The sequence below is a fragment of the Rhinatrema bivittatum genome, chromosome 3 (assembly GCF_901001135.1).
Source record: "Rhinatrema bivittatum chromosome 3, aRhiBiv1.1, whole genome shotgun sequence".
Lineage (NCBI taxonomy): Eukaryota > Metazoa > Chordata > Amphibia > Gymnophiona > Rhinatrematidae > Rhinatrema > Rhinatrema bivittatum.
This window is the reverse complement of record NC_042617.1, coordinates 99,773,715-99,794,977: the sequence shown is the minus strand read 5'-3', so window position 1 is coordinate 99,794,977 and position 21,263 is coordinate 99,773,715. Positions and strand designations below refer to the sequence as shown.

At 45.4% G+C, this 21,263-nt stretch overlaps 1 protein-coding gene across 2 annotated transcripts in view; it reads right to left on the bottom strand.

Moving 5' to 3' along the window:
- Positions 1-841: 841 nt before the first annotated feature.
- SNAP25 (synaptosome associated protein 25) overlaps positions 842-21,263 on the bottom strand; it is a 165,546-nt gene continuing 145,124 nt past the window's right edge. Inside the window, exons 5-8 of one of the 2 annotated variants that reach the window (XM_029593523.1) lie at positions 20,271-20,388; positions 17,138-17,263; positions 16,139-16,283; positions 842-1,360 (exon numbers count right to left, since the gene is read on the bottom strand). In XM_029593523.1, coding sequence (XP_029449383.1) covers positions 1,292-1,360; positions 16,139-16,283; positions 17,138-17,263; positions 20,271-20,388 — 458 coding nt within the window. In that variant the 3' untranslated portion in view covers positions 842-1,291. Of the gene's footprint in view, positions 1,361-16,138; positions 16,284-17,137; positions 17,264-20,019; positions 20,138-20,270; positions 20,389-21,263 lie in introns of both variants that reach the window. The other variant, XM_029593522.1, reaches the window with a different exon arrangement.

Here is a 21,263-nt window from a genome sequence, read left to right as displayed (position 1 = left end):
ATCTAGATTTCATTCATTTAGGTTATTTTTATTTACTTAAACATCTCAGCGATTTGGTGTGCATAGCTCTAGATAAGCAACAGAGATCTGTACTGATAACAAACCACATGGAGAGAGCAACCAATAAGTTACAGCCTTATAAAAATTACATATCTTTGCACTGGGTCATAGCGTAGGAGTCGCCTCCAAAAGATAATCCTCGAAGTAGCATCCACCCCTTATTTTATAACCATTTAGCAATTGTATTTGACAATTCAGCTGAAAGTACATCATGTACATTTTCTAGAAATGGTTTTATCAACGTGTGCTAGGTCCATCTTTTTATTTCTTGTTTTAAATTTTAAACAAACAAAAGAATGATTATGATTAAAGATAACTCTATATATTGACAGAAAGGAAGTGGCACTACTGCAAACCTGCTGGTATAACATAGCCCCAACAGCGTCTGAATACTGAGCATGCTTTCTTTGTATTTTCTGATGTGCTACTGCCATGGGAAGGTCTTTTTGTAATGTAGGACTCTAAACGTCTATTCTCATGCATAAATGCATAAACCACATCACTTTTAGTGCAGTGCTTATAATAGTTATATAGTTCCGTGTTGTCTAACCATGAAATTGGAACAGAGCGGCGAGGACGAACCGAAGACAACAAGTCTGAAGTGCTTAAACATGATGACACCCACGGAAAGGAGCACGGCAGTAGCTCAGTGGAATGTCACAGTTTTACAAGACCAATACTGTATGTTTAAAAGGTAAAACGGCACGGAGAGCATTCCTACATTGTGGTCATTCAGCGAACATCGTAAACAAACAAACAAAAAAAAAAAACAAAACCCAACCTAAAATAAAACATGTCAGTGAGCTATCGCCATCAAATCAGCACTATGTACAACCTTTGGAAAGAAAGATTATCTAGAAAAGAAATAATTACAAGTATCATTGTTAGAAAGCTGACAAACGACACAGGACGACATTTACAATGGGGGCTGATATGTGCATGTGTGCAAACCTATTAGGTAAATACCATGGATAAAAGCATGACAGTGCTGTCCCCCTGGCAGTGGTGCCCAAACTTGTCCTGGTGACTCTGCAGCCAGTTGGGTTTCAGGATATCCCGACTAAATGTGCATGAAATAAATTGACATATGTGAGGTCCTCAGCGTATGCCAAGCCATCTCATGCGTATTCATTGTGGATATTCTGAAAACCTGATTGGATGAGATAGTCCCAAGGACAGGGGTTGGAACCACTGCCTGGCAGCGTTAAGAAAGAAATTCACTTCATTGCGTCTAACCACTGCTCAGCATCTTTGTGGCTTGATCATTGGCCTGTTCAATCCTGGATATGTTCGTAGCAGCCTGTAAAAAATAAGAAGAAAGTCTAAGTCATCACATCAGCTGCCATCTCACTTGTCAAAAAAGATAACATGGCAGGAAATTGACCTGTGTTGTTGACAAAAGAATAAAATTTGGCAGGCATTCTGAGTATTAAGAGAAAAAAATTGTGTGCAGTGTGTAGCAAGCAATTTTACTTGAAAGGTAATTTATTATATATTCCTTGTTATATGTAACTGCTTTTCTGCACTTTTGTTCAAATTGTAAAGTTTTATTACTATTGCACCCCTGTTTCTTGTGAACCAGCATGATGGGACTACCGTCCTGAATGTTGGTATATAAAAAAACTTAAATAAATAAATAAATAAATTATTGTAATGGCCTGACCATATCACTGCTTGCTAGCACTGTAATAGCTCAGCAGATTTTAGCATCCGTATCAAGGCAGGGAAGCTCTTTGAGTTCATTCTAGCAGAACCTAGTCCAGATTTATTTTCCTGATTTCTTCAGTACCAGCGTCTCACTGTGTGGTTCTATTCAACAATTGGCTCCTCGGTTTGCATGGCCCTCCCTGTCGGAGACTGGACAAGGAGAATGCCTACAGTTAATTAATTTACCTTTATTCATAGGAAAACCAAGAAGTTAGAGAGAGAGTATAAAGAGTGGTAAATGTGTTGGTAAATGTGTTGTAGAGCGTATATGTGTTGGTAAATGTGTTGGTAAATGTGTAGAGAGAGTATAAAGAGCGGTAAATGTGTTGTAGAGCACTTCAGCCTTAAGGAACCCTTTCAGACCAAAGCAGTGCACCAATTCCCAAGCAGAGAGCAGGGGTGGGGTTTTTTTTGTAAATATTTCAAGTTTTTGTGGCCCACCAGAAAGAAGCTTGAAGACATTTAGATGGTTAGTGCCTGAAACTAAGATCTACGTTTGTAAATAATGTGGCTGTACTACATGAAAAATACACAACATAATACAGAAAGGATTTGGTAAAGGCACTATCTATGCAGGTAATGAGTATATTTATAATATAATAATAATAACAATAAATGGAAAACATGAGAGCTTTCTCAGAAGACCATTGGTAATTTTCAACGGATAGCAACAAGTGCATGATTCTCTCAAGTAGCATTGGAGGATCAACTACAATATTTCAGATGAAATGTCTGTTTCTATTAACTTTTGTAGACACATTTGGATTGTTGAAATATATCTTGCACCGAAATCATTTTATTAATTTTGTATTTGTGCTTAGCTAAGGATCCAATGGGGTTGAAGCTACTATCCATGGGATTATGTCTGAACACCTCTAAGTTATAATCTTCCCTCAACGGAAGGAAAGAAATGGTGTTGGCCAATTTATAGCCAAATACAAACAACTTTTTTCCACTATTTGTGGTGCTGGAGGTAGACCCTTGGCCTGGTGCAGGATTGGTACGGCCCTCTGAGCGAACCCAGAGAGCACCTGCCACCAGGGTTGGAGCACACAAGGAGACAGAGGCTAGCTGGAACTTCACCTGGTTCTCCTCGGGTTGAGCCTTTGGATTTCCGGACCGCCTGGGCTTAGGTGGGCCTCGCAGGGTCTCTCTGAGAGATACCAGAGAGGTGTGCCCACCACTAGTAGAGGTGTGGCAATCCTGGAGGAGGCAAGCTAGACCTGGACGAGAGATACCGGAGACCACGAGAACAGTCTAGGAACAGAAGGTCCTCTGGGCAGAGTAGGCAGGGCCTATGGGTCTAGCTTGGGACTGGCCGCGATGCATGTCGAGGCAGGTGGACATGATGGTCTGAGGAGAAGCGAAGATGGTCTCAGAGTGTAGCGCAAGGGTCAGAGCCAGGATATCAGTCCGAGGATGGTCAGCCAAAGCAAGGGTCAAAGTCCAGAGGTCAGTCCGATGGAGTCAGGCAAGCAGTGCTCAGTTCCAGGCTGCAGATGAGAGGAGTGGTCAGGAGGCAGTGGTCGGTTCCAGGCGGCAGGCAGAAGAGTAGTCAGGCAGGCAGTGGTCGGTTCCAGGCGGCAGGCAGGAGAGTAGTCAGGCAGGCAGTGGTTGGTTCCAGGTGGCAGGCAGAAGAGTAGTCAGGCAGGCAGTGGTTGGTTCCAAGCGGCAGGCAGAAAAGTAGTCAGGCAGGTAGTGGTCGGTTCCAGGCGGCAGAGGACCATAGAAGACACGGGAACACAGGAACAGGTGAGAAACACTGGAACAAACGAGAAACACTGGAACAGATGAGGAACACTGGAACCGGCGAGGACAGCAAACTAGAGCACACTGGGTGTCAACCGTTTGCCAAGGCAAGGAAGTGGGGTCTGACCACTTCCTTAAATCCTACAGTCAAAGAGGGCGCACCGTGGAGCTAGGACCTGCCCTTGGCCCTTTAAGAGACCGGGCGGTCTGCGTGCGCCTAGGGGCGGGGCCGGACCCATGGAGGACGCCGAGCCCCGCTGTGAGGCCTGGTGAGCGGTGGAAGCCCCGGGGGATGCCACCATGGGAAGCCATGGACGAGCGGAGCTGGCAGCAGCAGTGGGGGAGGATGGCCTGGGACCCGCTAGAGCAGGGACGAGGTGAGCAGGCCTGGGTGCTGGCCGAGCGTGGACGGGATGTGCAACAGTATCCCCCCTCTAGGCCTCCCCCTGCTCAGTTGTGGCTTGTCTAGATGAGCCTGGTCGAAGTCCTGTAATAAGTTTTTGTCAAGGATGTTATGAGAGGGCTCCCAAGAATTCTTTTCGGCCCCAAATCCATCCCAGGCAAGGAGGTATTCCCAGCAGCCTCGATGCCAACAGACGTCGAGGACCTCTTACCTGGAGAATAGCGTCGGGTTCAGCGGAGACTTGCGGTGTAGCCGATGGACATCTGGTGGGCCAAGACAATACCAGATGCTTGAGGAGGGACCATGGAATGTGTTGTGGATGCCCATGTTACGAGGTAGCAGTAGTTGGTATGTTACTGCTCCTACTCAACGGAGAACAGGAAACGGGCCCACGTATTTGGGTCCTAGTCATTGTGAAGGTATCCTGAGCCACGCCTTTTGGCCTGGGAGAAAGGTGGGGGCAGCATGATGGTGAGCGTCAGCAATTTTGCTGGCACGGTCAGCAGCCTGGCCCAGTCTCCGAGTGACCTGTTGCCATAGTTGTTGTATAGACTGGGCCGTGGCTTGAGCTGCTGGAGAGGGTACACTTAGAGGCATAGGAAGCGGCAGATAGGGCTGCCGGCCTTATACGACATGGAAGGGAGAGCTTCCGGTGGCGGCCGCTACATGGGTATTATGGGCGAACTCAACCCAGGGAAGGAGATCAGCCCAGTTATCTGCTGGTCATTGATATATGATCGGAGGAATGTTTTGAGCATTCGATTCATTCATTCAGCCTGCCCATTTGCCTCTGGGTGGTAGGCCGAAGTCAGGTTGAGGGTGATGTTGAATTTACGGCAGAGTGATTTCCAATACTTGGCGGCAAATTGTGGCCCACGATCGGAGACAATCTCTTGAGGAAGCCCATGGATGCGAAAGATATGCGTCAAGAAGAGTCTTCCTAGTTCGGGTGCTGAAGGTAGACTAGGCAATGGAATAAAGTGGACCATTTTTGAAAAACGGTCGATTACGACCCAGATCACAGTATTTCCTCTGGACGGAGGTAATTCAATGATGAAGTCCATGGAGAGGTTGGTCCAGGGCTCAGTGGGTGCTGGTAGAGGCTGGAGGAGACCCCCATGGGCATCCAGTGGGGTTTTTTTGTTGTGCACAAACGTGACAGGAGTCAATGTAATCCCAGGAATCCTTGACCATACTGGGCCACCAATAGTATCGTCGAAGCATCTATAGATTCCAGGCCCGGCCCAGGTGACCGGCGAGGCGGGAATCGTGAGCCCAACGCAGTACGAGTTCCCTTAGACGGCGATGAACTACCGTCTTACCTGGAGGAACTTTGTTGGTGGCAGCGAGAGAGATGCACGCAGGATCAATAATGTGGAGTGGTCCTTATTTATTTATTTATTTTTGGTTTTATATACCGGAAGTTCCTGTATACAATACATATCACTCCGGTTCACATTTAACAGAGATAACTATCGCCGGGGAGGCGGTTTACATGGAACATATCGAATAAACACGGATAATCTATAGTAAAGTACAAACTCAGGTTCTACTGAGTGTGACAGGGCCTCCGCATGGAGGTTCTTTGATGCAGGATGGTTGCATAGTTCGAAGTGAAACCGTGAAAAGAAGAGGGCCCAGTGGGCTTGTCATGCATTTAGCAGCTGTGCTTCTTTCAGATGTTCTAAATTTTTATGATCAGTATAAATGGTGTTGGGCCCCTTCGAGCCAGGGGCGCCACTCCTGGAGGGCTAACTTCACGGCCAACAGTTCTCGATCCCCGATAGTGTAATTGCGCTCAGCTGGAGAGAATTTATGTGAATAGAAGGAACAGGGTGTGAGCTTTCCCTTTGGAGAATACTGACTTAGGGCCACTCCGGCACTGATAGCGGAGGCATCGACCTCTACAATGAAAGGATGATTCAGGTCCGGGTAATGGAGACAGGGGCCAGTACGGAAGGTTTCCTTGAGAGCCTGGAATGTATCCTGGGCCTTGGGGCTCCACTCGCGAAGGTTACAGCCCTTCTTGGTCATAGCAGTAAGTGGGGCAGCGAGAGTGGAGTAGTCTGCAATAAAATGGCGATAATACTTAGTAAACCCTAAAAATCTTTGCAGGACTCGGAGACTGACTGGCTGGGGCCAGTCACAAATGCCTTGTAGTTTGTCTGGGTCCATGGTAAATCCTTGATTGTAAAAAATGTAACCCAAAAATGGGAGGCAATGTTACGATCCCCCCCTGCTGCTGCGCTGCAGGAGGTCTCTTACCTTCCTCCAGAGGCCGCTCTGAAGCCAGGGCCTCGCCTGCGCATCATCCAGGACTTGCTCCAGGGCCTGAGAGGCCTAGCTGTGCCTGTGGCTTGCATGCCTGAGCGTTTGGACTTCCTGTTTGGCGACGCCCTTCTCCTAGGGGCTGGCCCGCAGCTTTCTACCTGACTTATAGGACCAGCGGTGGGCGGTCCTGGCAAACTCCTCCCAGGGAGTTGCCTTCTACCTCCAGTACTTAAGGACTTTCTGTTCACTGTGTCTTGGCCTTCGATCAGGCCTTACAGTTGGCTGTAACCGTGCTGATCCAGGTCTTCCATGGTTCCTTGTCCAGTGTCTTTGCCTGATGTCTGCTCCTGTGCCTGCCAGCCGTAAGGACTTCGGATGTGAGTATCCCAGCATCGGAGTTCCTGTGCGCCTGGAGTTTCCCTGCACCCTCCTTCTCAGCGTGGTCCGCGACCAGCCTTCCTGGGCTGTGTAGGGCGCGTCTGGGACAGGGTGGTCCGCGACTCAGTCCCACGGGTGGGCTGAGTAGGGCGCCCTGATGGACAGTGCAATGTTCCCGTCCAGCCTTGTCTACAGTGTCTGTTTCAGCCCTTGCCCGGATGTCTTCCTCTGCCAGCCGAGGGGGCTTCGGATGTGAGTATCCCAGCATCGGAGTTCCTACTCGCCTGGATCCTTCTAGTGTCTCGCTTCAGCCCTTGTCCTGATGTCTCCGTCTGCTTCAGCCTGCTTCTGCCCTGTTTGATGTCGTCTGTTTAAGGACTCTGTCTGCCCTCGCCTCTGTCCGGCCTGCTGCCCATTGCCGTTCCCTGCGGCAGGTCCGAAAGGGCCGGGAACAGTCGGAGGACCGTTCATTAGTCAACTTCCCCGTGTTGGCTACCATGGGCATGCAGGTCCGGCTGAGGGTCGGACTCCCTGCTTCTGTTCCTGCCTGCCTGGCTCACCATGCCTGCTCAGCTCACCTCCCACGGTGTGGCTTCGGGCTCCTCCTGGGGTCCTGCCGTGGCCCAAGGGCTCACCACCCGCCCGAGACGACCGCGCCCGCGCGTGCTCGTAACAGGCAAGATCTTTCAAGCAGGCATTTCTCCAGTTTAGCGTAGAGGTGGTGTTCTCGAAGTCACTGGAGAACATTTTGGACATGTGAACGATGGAGCTCCAGGTCCTTGGAGAAGATCAAGATGTCATCCAGGTAAACCATGACGAAGGAGTATAAAAGATCGCGGAGCATCTCGTTCATCATTCTTTGGAAAATAGCTGGGGCATTACATAGCCTAAAGGGCATTACTACGTACCGTAGTGTCCATCCCGCGTGTTGAACGCCATCTTCCAAATATCTTCTGGTTGGATCCTCACCATGTTGTAGGCTCCACGAAAGTCCAATTTGGTGAATATGCGAGCTCCTTGGAGTCAATCAAACAAATCGCTAATGAGTGGAAGCAGGTACCAGTCCTTGTGGGTGACAGTGTTCAGGCCACGGTAGTCGATGCAAGGGCGTAAGGTGCCATCCTTCTTCTTTACGAAGAAGAATCTGGCCTAACCGGGGACGGTCTGATAAAGCCTTTGGCCAGATTCTCTTTAATATAGGATGACATGGCCTGGGTTTCAGGAAGCGATAGCGGGTAGGTTCTTCCTTTCGGTGGCATGGTGCCCAGCAGTAGCTCGATGAGGCAATTGAACTTTCGAAGTGGTGCCAAGACGTCCGCTTGCTATTTAGAGAAGACATCATCAAAGACAACATAGGGTGAAGGTAGCCCTGGAAGTGTAGCTGATGTCAGGACAGGCACGGGTGGAGCTACCCGTCATAGGCAGTGAGTATGGCATCAGGACCCCCACTCGACGAGTTGTAGATACTCCCAGTCGAAGTGGGGGGAATGGAGGAAGGCTGAGCACGATCGGATGTACTGACCGTTTCAGAACCAGGAGGGGGATCTCCTCATCATGGAGGATTCCTACGGTCAGTTGAATGGCTTGAGTGCGATGAGTAATTCGAATTGGAAGAGGCTCCCCATGGATGGAGGTTATCTGCAAGGGGACCTTCAGTGGTTGGGTCGGAATCTGGGGGAGCATAACCAACTCCTCCAGGATGAAGTTCCCACCGGCCCCAGTATTCACAAGAGCGGTGGTATGGAAGGCATGGGCCTCCCTGAGGAGAGAGACTGACAAGAGGAATTGAGGGCCTGAAACTGTGGTACCTAAGCTCGGGACCCCCACCAGTCTTAGCTTTAGAGTTTCCAGGACACATCTTACAGATCTGAATATGATGAACAGACTCTCCACAGTAGAGGCAGAGACCTGATCGCCGCCTTCGGAGACGTTCCTCGGGGGTGAGACGACCACGGTTGACTTGCATGGGTTCTTCGGTGGAAGGGAGAACCAGAGGTGGTGTCTTCTGTTTGGGGCTAGGAGAGCGAGGTGATCCTAGAACCGCTCATCGAATAGCCTTTACCTCCCGATTCCGTTGTTGGAGGCGGTGGTCAATCCTCCCTACTAGGGAGATGAGGTCCTCCAGAGATGCAGAGATCTCTCGGGCCGCTAACTCGTCCTTGAGGGAGGAAGACAACCCTTCGAGACAGATGACCCGCAGGCAGCAGGCAGAAGAGTAGGCAGGCAGGCAGGAGAGTAGTCAGGCAGGCAGTGGGTGGTTCCAGGCGGCAGGCAGAAGAGTAGTCAGGCAGGCAGTGGTCGGTTCCAGGTGGCAGAGGACCACAGGAGACACGGGAACACAGGAACAGGCGAGAAACACTGGAACAGACAAATAACACTGGAACAGGCAAGGACAGCAGCCTAGAGCACACTGGGTGACGACCTGTTTGCCAAGGCAAGATAGTGAGGTCTGATCACTTCCTTAAATCCTACAGTCAATCAGGGCGTGTCATGGAGCTGGGACTCGCCCTTGGCCCTTTAAGAGGCCGGGCGGTCCACGCGTGCACGCCTATGGGCGGGGCCGACCCCATGGAGGACACTGAGCCCCTCCGTGAGGCCTGGTGAGCGGTGGAAGGCTTGGGGGACGCCACCGCGGGACGCTGTGAACGAACGGAGCTGGCAGCAGCAGCGGGGGAGGATGGCCTCGGACCTGCTGAAGCAGGGATGAGGTGAGCATGCCCAGGCGCGGGCCAGTTGCGGACAGGACGTGCAACACTATTCTGTATGTCTTTAATTGATTTGCTGATGCCAACGTTTTTGGCTAAAAAGCTGGGTATAAATGATTATGCAGCCATAAGCATTTAAAGGCAATCTTGGTCTTTGATATTTCTTTTAGGTTGCCTACATCAGTGCTTCCCAGACCTGTCCTGGGAAATCTTGTCAGTCTGGATTTCAGAATATCCACAATGAATATGCATAAAATGGATTTGGATTTTTTTTTCATTGGTTTTTCATTTTCGGGTCCAGGGTGGGCCATTTCGGTCCACTCTTCATACCCGAAAAAGTTTTTTCGGGTATGAAACCCGAAAGAAACAAAAAACCCCACCCAAACCTTCAAATTATTTAACTATAATCCCCCCACCCTCCTGAAGACTTACCGAAAGTCCCTGGTGGTCCAGCGGGGGACCCGGGAGCGATCTCCCCCTCTCGGGCCATCAGCTGCCAGTAATCAAAATGGCATCGGTGGCCCTTTGCCCTTACCATGTGACAGGGGCTACTGGTGCCATTGGTCGGCCCCTGTCACATGGTAGGAGCAATGGATGGCCCGTGCCATGTCACATGCTATCTATTGCTCCTACCATGTGACAGGGGCCGACCAATGGCACCGGTAGCCCCTGTCACATGGTAAGGGCAAAAGGCCACGGCGCCATTTTGATTACTGGCAGCCGAAAGCCCGAGAGGGGGAGATCGCTCCCGGGACCCCCACTGGACCACCAGGGACTTTTGGAAAGTCTTGAGGGGGGGGGGGGGGTCAGGCAAGTCTTGGGGGGTCGGGATGGTGGGATTTGTAATTAATTAAATTTGAAGGGTTGGGGTGGGTTTTGGGGTTTTTTTTAATGGTCCCTTTCTCCCTCCCCAAAAAAAAGAAAATTCGTGGATTTTCCTTTCGTTTTGTCAGCCCCCAAAATGCAATGAAATAGGAAATATCATCTTTATTTCCTATTTCGTTGCAAACGAATGCACATCACTAGTCGCCATTGTATGCAGACATATCTCATGCATATTCATTGTGGATATCCTGAAAACCCGACTGGGTGGATTTCTCCCAGAACAGGTTTGGGAAGCACTGACCTATCTGATGTCCCAGTAATGCATTTCTTTGCTTGTGGATCCAGGATTTTGTGGTATTTCCTAATGTGATTTAAACAGGAATATTTTCTATAATCTGCTTTTTTGGGGACTGTAATCCCTATACTGTAGCTTTTTTTGTGTGTTAACACAAACTTCATAGACTTAGCATGAATACAAATATTATGCTTGAAGCCATGTTGCAATATGTTTAAATTGGTAGAAATATAAATTCACCAGTATGACCATAAAAAGATCTCATATTATCAATTTCTCATCTTCCTGTTCCAGAATAACCATGTTGATATCTCTTGCCATTCTAATTATAATATCACCTATTATATAAAGCCAGTCTTTCACTTTGGGGTCCATAGATGTACAGCACTAGATAAAAAATTGCTAGCATTACATGATTAATTATTTAGAAATTACAGCTTTTTATTTCCATTTACAAACTTATAATTAACATGTACTGTATCACAACAATGGAAAGAGATTTCTAGTTTCTTTTTCTGGAATGCTTAATAATACCATCACCCTTATACTCTGGTTGGGAGAATAGTCCTTATCACATACTACTGTTATTTGAAATCTATGGATTTTTTATTTGGATATTGTGGCTTTTATTACTCAAAAGTCCCTATAATGAATAGTTTAGGTGGTTGTTTGGACAATATTACAAAGTTGAGAAGATAGTTTATCATTAGATTTTTTCTTTTTGTTACCGCTAGTCAGAAATTACTGCTGGTATTAACTGAACATTAGTGATATCATTTGGTTGATGCAAATGTTGTTAATATTTGGAAGTTACTGTTGTCATGCATATTGAAACTTCTTGGTATACCTCTCCCTTTTTTCTGAAGTTCATTAAATAATGGAACAAACAGAGTCAGACGTCTAGAAACGGAGAAGGGATGACCTATTGGTTAAAGTTATGGAGCGGGAACCAAGAGACCTTGGCTCAAATACTGTTTCAGACACTCGTTGAAACCTTGGACACTAAAGGATGTGCATGGAAAAAATTGTTTAGTTGTTTTGTTTGTTTTTTTTAATTCATTTTTTGTTCTGTTTGATGTTTATTGCGATTCATTTTAAAAGAAGAAACACCAAAACAAAAAAAAGGCAAAAAAAAAACAAAAAACCACACTAAATGGAAACAAAGAGCCGTGTTTCCCCTCTCCTGCTGCCAGACTCCCCACCTGCCTCCAGCACCACCAAAATATAAAAATAAAACCCTTTGTGGGCCTTCTTCTACCCCCACCTTCCTCAAACCCATCTTATCCCATCCATGAATTGCAACAAATCAAAGAGGTAGATTTTCAAAGGCTTGCATGTGGCAAACCAGGAGATATGCAATTGACTCGGACGCTCATGGGTTGCGTGGATTTTAAAAGGCCCACGGCCACGCGAGTATCTCCCAGTACCTGGATAAAAAAAAGTTTCATGAAAAAGGGGGCGGGGCATGGGTGTGGTCTGGGTGGGGCTTGGGCGTTCCTGATTTTCCCAATGACACCAGCACATAATTCTTATGCACACATGCGCGTGACGGGGTCCCTATCTGCGTATCATACTTCAGCTGTGGATGGCATGTAAACAGAAAAATTAAAAAATCTTGCCTAGTCAGCAGGGTTTTAACGGTCGGGGCAGGTAGAGAAAAAGAAAGGTAGGCTAGCTAGGGGAATATGGAAATCTTATACTTTAACTGGGTAAACTGGGAATGGCCTGGGGAAATGGGTACTGGAATCACCATGTGCATCTACTAAAATACCCCCACTTACGCGCTCAAGATGGCATTCGCACGCGCGCGTCAATATAAAATCTCGTGTGCATAGAAGCATGGGTAGCTGATTTTATAACATGCGTGCATAAACACGCATAAAATTGACGTGTCCATGTGCACATGCGACACTTTGAAAATTACCGCTAAAATGTGGCAGAAGTGATCCTCAGTTACTCCTGCTCTAACCAGGTTCCATTTTGAAATGGCACTTGCCATCCCCGAGAATGGCACTGTTTTGTTGTATGGCTATATGCTGTACAGTGTGAAGGAGCAAGGGTTTCATCCTCAAGTAGAAGACAGCTAGAAGAAAGATTAAGGTATTGACAACCCTGGAAAAGTCCAAAAGGCGGTAGCATTAAAGAAATCCTATTCTGGGTTAACGATAGAAGCAGAGCAGCCAGAACCAGCAGAAAGGGGCCATCAGGTGGCTAGATGGGGAAGGCAGGTTGGAGGGTGTTTTTGCAAGGAAGGGGTAGATCCCACTTTAAGGAGAGGAGGGGAGGTCATGAATCACCTGAGACAGCCCAGGAAGGAGTCAAGAGAGAGCAGAAAGAAGAATTGGAGGAGACGGAGTTTCTCCCTGCCGGAGCAGCTACTGAGGAGCTAGAGGGACCCAGTACAGAGAACCAGACTGAGATGGGAGATCCAATGGAAAGAGGGGAATCCTCATAACATAGAAACATAGAAATGACGGCAGAAGAAGACCAAATGGCCCATCCAGTCTGCCCAGCAAGCTTCACACATTTTTTCTCTCATACTTATCTGTTTCTCTTAGCTCTTGGTTCTATTTCCCTTCCACCCCCAGTTTTAATGTAGAGAGCAGTGATGGAGCTGCATCCAAGTGAAATATCTAGCTTGATTAGTTCGGGGTAGTAGCTGTCGCAATAAGCAAGCTACACCCATGCTTATTTGTTTTACCCAGCCTATGTTATACAGCCCTTATTGGTTGTTTTTCTTCTCCCCTGCCGTTGAAGCAGGGAGCTATGCTGGATACGCGTGAAGTATCAGTCTTCTCCCATGCTGTTGAAGCAGAGAGCCATGCTGGATGTGCATCGAAAGTGAAGTATCAGGCACATTTGGTTTGGGGTAGTAACCGCCATAACAAGCCAGCTACTCCCCGTTTTGTGAGTGCGAACCCTCATTTTCTCCCCTGCCGTTGAAGCAGAGAGCTCTGCTGGATGTGTGAAGTATCGGTTTTTCTTCTCCCCTGCCGTTGAATCAGAGAACTATGCTGTATAAAGGAGACAGCAGCAGCGAAACTGGTTTCATCTCTCGAACTTCAGCAACAAAGCTCCTCTGAATATCGTTTATCAGAGGGAGATAGTTGGCTGAGCTTGCTTACCTAAATCCACTGGAGGTAAGGCAGAAAGTAGACTAAGCAAATGAAGGAGGAGAACAAAAGTCTCAGGCAACGGAGGGTGATGGCAAATGAGCCCTAAGAGGCACTGGAGAAGAGCCAGAGCTCTAAAAGACTGTGCTGTTTGCATTTGAAAGTTTCTCATGTGCTTGTTAAAGATAACTCTCAATGAGCAGTAGGGATGTGAATCGTTTTTTGACGATTTAAAATATCGTCCGATATATTTTAAATCGTCAAAAAATCGTTAGGGCCACGATACAATACAATTCCCCCGATTTATCGTTAAAAAATCGTAAATCGGGGGAAGGGGGAGGGCAGGAAAACCGGCACACTAAAACCCCCTAAAACCCACCCCCGACCCTTTAAATTAAATCCCCCACCCTCCCGAACCGCCCCCCCAATGCTTTAAATTACCTGGGGATCCGGCGGTGGTCCAGAACGGCGGCGGTCCGGAACGGCCCCCTCAATAGAATCGTGTTGTCTTCAGTCGGCGCCATTTTTCAAAATGGCCGCCACAAAATGGCGGCAGCCATAGACAAAAACGATTCGACGGAGGAGGTCATTCCGGACCCCCGCTGGACTTTTGGCAAGTCTTGGGGGGGTCAGGAGGCCCCCCCAAGCTGGCCAAAAGTTTCCTGGGAGTCCAGCGGGGTTCCGGGAGCGATTTCTTGCCGCGAATCGTTTTCGTACGGAAAATGGCGCCGGCAGGAGATCGAATGCAGGAGGTCGTTCAGCAGCGGTCCGGAACCCCCGCTGAACGACCTCCTGCAGTCGATCTCCTGCCGGCGCCATTTTCCATACGAAAACGATTCGCGGCAAGAAATCGCTCCCGGAACCCCGCTGGACTCCCAGGAAACTTTTGGCCAGCTTGGGGGGGCCTCCTGACCCCCCCAAGACTTGCCAAAAGTCCAGCGGGGGTCCGGAACGACCTCCTCCGTCGAATCGTTTTTGTTTATGGCCGCCGCCATTTTGCGGCAGCCATTTTGAAAAATGGCGCCGGCTGAAGACAACACGATTCTATTGAGGGGACCGTTACGGACCGCCGCCGTTCTGGACCACCGCCGGATCCCCAGGTAATTTAAAGCATTTGGGGGGGGTTCGGGAGGGTGGGGGATTTAATTTAAAGGGTCGGGGTGGGTTTTAGGGGGGTTTAGTGTGCCGGCTCACGATTTTAACGATTTTTCACGATAGTTTACACACCCAAACGGCAACAATACGATTCCCTCCCCCTCCCAGCCGAAATCGATCGTTAAGACGATCGAGGACACGATTCACATCTCTAATGAGCAGTGCAGTTATCTGAGCATTGTACATCAGCCAGGGCTCTAAAAGACTTTGTTTGCATTTAAAATATATTTGTGTTTAACTTGTGCTTACCAAAGAGAGCTGCGCTGCTTAATTAGAGTTCCCTCTACATGGTTTTGGCCAGAACTCTCCACGCCGTGTAGTTTCTTACTGAGAAGATTTTTTTTTGCAGGGGGGGTGGGGGGATGAGAAATACCTGAGATTAAGCAACCACTAGGAACGGTACAAGAACTGTGCCCAAGTATGCCTAAATTTATCTAGACTGGATTTCGCACATTGCAGCGGAAAATTAACTGAGGCAGTATATATACTGTGTTTGATACCACTGCTGTCAACAGAGTGACACAGCGAGAGCGAGACCTGAGATATCGCATGCAGCCACACAACAAAATGGCGCCAGCCTTAGGGCCCTGAGATCGGAGCCATTTTATTGTAAGGCCGTACAACAGAACAGGGCTGCCATTCTGAAAACAGGACCCAGCAGAGCAGAAGCGACGGGTGATCGCGCCTGTCCCTTTCCACTTCTTGCAACCCACGGATAGGGTAAGATGGGTCTGAGGAGGGTGGGGAATAAGGGAAGGCCCAGGGGCCATTTATTTTTTATTATTTCAGTGGCACTGGGTGGAGAGATTTGATGGTGGTGGTAGCAGGAGACCAAGCAGGGACTGCTTTCCAAAACTAGAATTACAAAAACAACCCACATATTTCATTGGGATTTACTTTGTGTTTCATTTTGAAATGACACCTAATGAAACAGAGTGTTTTGTTATGGTTTTTTTTCATGTTATTTCAAAATAAATGCACATTTCTACTGGGAAAATCTCTTAGTGCCTCAGGTACCTGCTTTCCGGGGCAGCATCCTGATTTAATTTGCAATATTAATACTAAAAAGGTAAATAATTCTATATCATAAAAGATTTTTTGTTGACCTGTTTTTAACATTTGTAAGCATAGTTCCCTCTAAGCTCATACATTACGGAGCATCGCTGACAAGATTTGCATGGTTGCTCACATGAATTTTCATTTGTGCTATATACAGAAATGGAACGCTAAATACTGGCGCTCAAAAATTGTTGGTTTAAAAAAATTGTTGCTCACACAAAAAAATAATTGCAAGACATATGCGTGTTTACAAAGCAAATTATTCAGAAGCTTGAAACAACTTATTCCCAAGAGTTCGCCAGTGCAGTTTCCACGGCTCTGATCCATGTTTCGGTAGATATCTACAGACTTTAGTGAAGTGGCTCCAACATGGTAGCCTTTTTGGTACGAAATATCTCCTGTACCCCATAGCTCTTACCATATCCTGGATCCTGTCAATCTGGCGGTTTTGTGTGTCAATCTCATTGCCCATATCCACAGCCATGTGACGGAGATTTCCAATGATACCACTGACTTGTTCAAGATTTTCATCCATTTCATTTTCTCGGGCATCATTTGTCACTCTAGGAACAAGAATACAATACTTTTGAGTTCATTATGTCCACTCTGCAAGTAAGCTGTGTTTCAGGCCGGGAAATCTGAAAGCTACCTTCTTGAACCTGCTCCTTTGGCCAGCCAGGGCTTGGCATGCTATGGAAGCTTGTTCACAGCTGACACAGAGGAGAGCCTAAGCCAATTCACACAGGCGGCACCTAAGCACACCAGAACATGGAGGGAGCCTGGTCGAGGACCATCCCTGTGATGGCTGGGCTAGATAAGAGGCAGGACATAAAAAAATGGAGAAAGAGCACAAAGGAGCTGTGAATGAATGCCTCTTATAGTACTGTAATATCAGTACCGGAAGGTTCTGATTGAGCTCGGAAGCTCACAGGAGCAGGAGGAACCTAAAAGGTTCCCACCCCACCAAAAAAAAATGTCTTATTGTCTCTTCCCTTGCTAATGATGAAGGGATTAACTAACAAAAGAAAAGTGCAGGTTAGCATACAAAAAAAAGAAAAATAGCAACAGTTGAAACTGACGTCAGAGTGTTTGACTTTTTAGAAGGCAGTTCACTGTGTATTTAAACATCAGCTGCAAGGTATTTATTTCTAAGTGAAATCTTTATTGGCAATGGAAGGACTTGAAGCTTTCAGAGCAGCAATTACAAATAAAGGAAGGACATAAAAAAATAGAAATCCCTACCCTCCATTTTTAGTATTCCAGGTATTCTCAGCTGGCCCAAGCAGTAAAGTCATGCACCCTGTTGTGCCTTTTTGCTTGGTTATAAGGCACAAAATGTTTGCAAAGATTTACGAAGACTGTTCATTCTCCATCACCCTGTGATGTGTTTGTGTGCATGGAAACAGCAGATACTCACTTGCGGACAAAACCACCACTGATGGCCATCTGCTCACGCTCATCTACGACACGGGCAGGCTGACTGGCTACAACTCCGTCTTGATTATTGCCCCAGGATTTTTTGTAAGCATCGCTCGATTTAAGCCTGCGCACAAATAAAGTGTGAGTGAGCAAGCATAGCACCGACTGGAAGTGACAACTGGAAATCACATTCCTCAAGCTATGGACTGCATCAGGCAAATGAGATTTAAACAGGGACATTATCTTATACCGATATATCATACACCTGAGCAAAACATTTTACTGCCTCCACAGCCATGGTTGTCAAGATTCATGATTAATCAAGCAAATCAGAATTGTGAAATAGCCAGCACTGCATACGAAAGTTTATTTAGGGGGGGGGGGTTTTGTTTGTTTTTTTTCAGGGAAAACTGGAAAACATTCATTTTTTTTTAATTCCATGACACTTTTTTATATTAACATAGAACACAGAGAACGTACTGCCAGACAGACATAAAACAAACCCACCAAGTATAGTGTGTACATCACATCACAGCAACACACTGGCCGAAAGGGAAATAGACGTAAAGTTGGTTTTAAAACAGCATCGGGTGAAGATTTATTTATATGTGGCATAAGCTACATCCAGGCCACGGGCAGGGCATTTTTCAAAATGCTGTTTGCAGAATGCTAGTAATTTTTTTTTTTTTTTAGAAAGGTCACAGCTGTGGTAATTTCATTAGAATTTCAAAATAATATATCGGTACTTGAAAATAGTAACCATACATCGAGAGTTGATGTACAAACCCTTGTCAGAGACAAAAAATACAATAGGTATAGTGAGATGAGTGCAGGAGAAAAAAAAAATACAAGCAGTTTGGCAGTAAAACAGAACCATCCTATGCACCTTCTTCATGCACCAGCTGCAGGCATGAAAAAGAAGTGACACATTCTCACCAAGCACAACTGCGCCATCACCCAGGTAATGCACTAGCAGTAACAGCCTTTCACGATGAGCTCAACCCAGGCAAAAATGGATCATTTTACTCGAGGTCTGCCCCTCCGAAAGTTGACGCCTTCTTCAGATGCTTATTTTTACACAACTGTCAGTGATCCAGTTTTGACTGAGCTATCATGGAGAGAAAATTAAAATCCAGGCATGCTTGCAGCGGCAGAGGTTAACGTGTGTGTGGAAAGATTTGGTGGTTCTCCAATTACATTGTGGTCTAATATTGTAATGCTCTTTGCTTAAATGACATGGTAAGCTTTTAGGACTGCAGCAACGGAATGCCACCATAGTCCATGGCATCGAACCGGTTTCAAGAGCTTAACTGAGCCTGGTTAATGTCTTCCAAAGAACTGGTTCCTCACTTCACAGAGGACTGTAACCAAGTAAGCACTGCAAATTACTTTCTGGATTCTTCCTTACTGCACAAGGCTGAGTAGGTGCACAGACAAACTACACTGGAAGTCAGAGTGCATACATCTGCAGTCTCTGCAAACAGCAGAACCCGGCTTTCATCTCCAAAGATCTATAAGGAAATGGAATAAGTATTCCTAAATACTTCAGTGGAAGGTGACATATTTACCCATTCTGTTGCTTTTCTTTCTTTATGAAATTTTGGAACTAAACAGGCAAGACTGTGCTCCATATAATCCACTAAGTACTGTGTATCTATTTCAGACAAAATAATTGAATTAGGAATTTCTGTGCTGAATTAGGTGTCATTTCCTAATCCAGCATATAAATTCTGCACATCCTCCTAGAAACTACTGGTTCTTTATTTTCCCATCAGTATATTACTGAATGTCAGCAGTACTTTGAATATAACATCTTCTGGTTTTAATCCTTAAACGGGGCATTTATATCCAAAGTGCTATCACTATTAGGACATATCTAATGAACTGAAAAACAAACAAAAAATTAAAACCAGAGAAATTTGTTTATGCTTTATAATATTTGGCTCAGTAGGGTCAGGAACTGCCAAGATCTGACCTTTGGTTTCATTATTCTTACTAGATTTTAGTGAAAAAGGACAGGAAGATTTTGTGATCACTTATAAACAAAACCAAATCATCCCTGCCAAGATAAACTTCATTATATTTAAAAAGAGATTATTTTAGGGCTGTCTTTAGTAATTCACTGATGCATTAATACTTATTGATTCACTGCCTGATATATTTTGATTTCCAGTCTGTTCTTAAGCTGATGCAAAATACATGTCATATTTTTGCCCTGAATTTGCAATTTATTTTGAAGAGCATGGAGACCAATTTTCAATCTGTGGTGCTGAGCATACAGAATATTAGCATTTCAACATTTTTGCTCGTGTAAGAGGTATCTGGCTTAAAGGCAACAAACATTAAACATCTAACGAAACATCTGTAAATGTCCCATGGTCAGATTGTATATAATTGATCAGATGCTTTCTTTTGTGATCTGGTCAGAGAGAAACTCATTGAGCAAAATGGAAAGGTAGTCCCTACAAAAATTTATTTGTGAAAATAATAAACCAAATATATTTTCTAATAAACTAACTACTGGCTTCTACCTTGATTTTGAAAGCAATTACTTTTTGAAATTTGATAGTGAAGGATAAAACTGTGAATTTATAGATCATTGTCTCTAAAGTTATGTTGCAGTACACGTTATGCAAAATGTTGAAATATTTATGGCTAGGCCGGTGATTATCATGCAGCTTTTACTGCAGTATGCCTGATTTTAATGCATCTAGTACCCACTGAGTTGTCTACACTATGAGATGAATGCATTGGAACCAGTACTGATCTTTCTGCATGCCACATGCTCATCCTGCCCATGTGCCATAGCAAGGATGAGCTGCACAAGGATACTGGCCTTGGGTGCTCAAAGATTCAGGCAGGCAGGCAGGCAGCACCTACTTGTTACATGGACAGACACAAAGACCACAGAATTTTCCTAGGTCCGTCAAATTCTTTTCTGCTTCTTTCATGTCCTTATTGATTTGTTCCATTCCCTCCTCGATGCGTTCCAGTTGTTCTGATTAAACACAAGCATTTTATCCCCACAGAATGAAGCAGATGAAAAAGGACAAAGAAGAAAGACAAAACTTCAGACATTCACTGTGACAAAAACTGGACACCAGAGAGCAGAGTCGGCACCCAGTACCTACTTGTTACAAGGACATATGAAAAGGCCACAGCATTTCCCTAAATCTTTTAAATTTTTCTCGGCCTCCTTCATGTCTTGGTTGATATGGTTCATGCCTTCTTCAACACGATCGAGTTGTTCTGGTCAGGACAAAGGGATGACAGTATGGAATGAATTTTATTTGTCTTCAACAGAACATGGAAAATGATCATGTAAGCTGAATTATAAAAAAAGTATATCAATGCATTATTCCGACTGATGCATTGCAGCTTTGATGTATGTGGGCTCAATGCTGAATTGGGATGCCTTTTATTAACATGAGTAGAATTAAAAAAAAAAACAAAAAAAAAACGATGTTAAAATATTTTAAGTCAAAGAAAATGTAATGGTATCGGTAGGCCTGTTTTTTAATTGCACGTGTCTTGACCACAATACATTAACTCAATACACCAACACAGAAATTCCATAGAAACAGAATAACACATTGTTCTAATTCTGACATATTTCAGTATTAATGTCTCCAATGCAAATCATAAAAAAAGAATGCTTTGAATTTGAATTGGATATGGAAACTATAATTTGCTTTAGAAAAAAATGGTTATTGGGAAATATCAAATACAGCTACTGTACTGTTTTCTTACATGCATAAAATAAGGTTATCCATCAAATGGATTTTCAATTATCCAGAAATATAAAATATGGTATTTTGGTGACTGAATCCTTTTATGAATATTTCAGCTACAGTTAAAATATGGTATTTTGCAGAGACCGCAGTCTCCAAAGTTGAGCAGCAGAGAATGGAAAACCATCAAATGGGCCTTAAAAGACATTAGTTATGGGTGGCCAAAAAGGTGCTAATTGTTAAATTTCCATCACATTTCTTCAAAATTTAGATTGGCAAAAGAGGAAAATTCACACATCTTAGAAATCAAAAGATATTAAAATAGGTTTTAGTGAGTTACTGTTAATCCTTTCATTTTCTATTATTTTGAAAAACAAAACAGATCAAATTGCT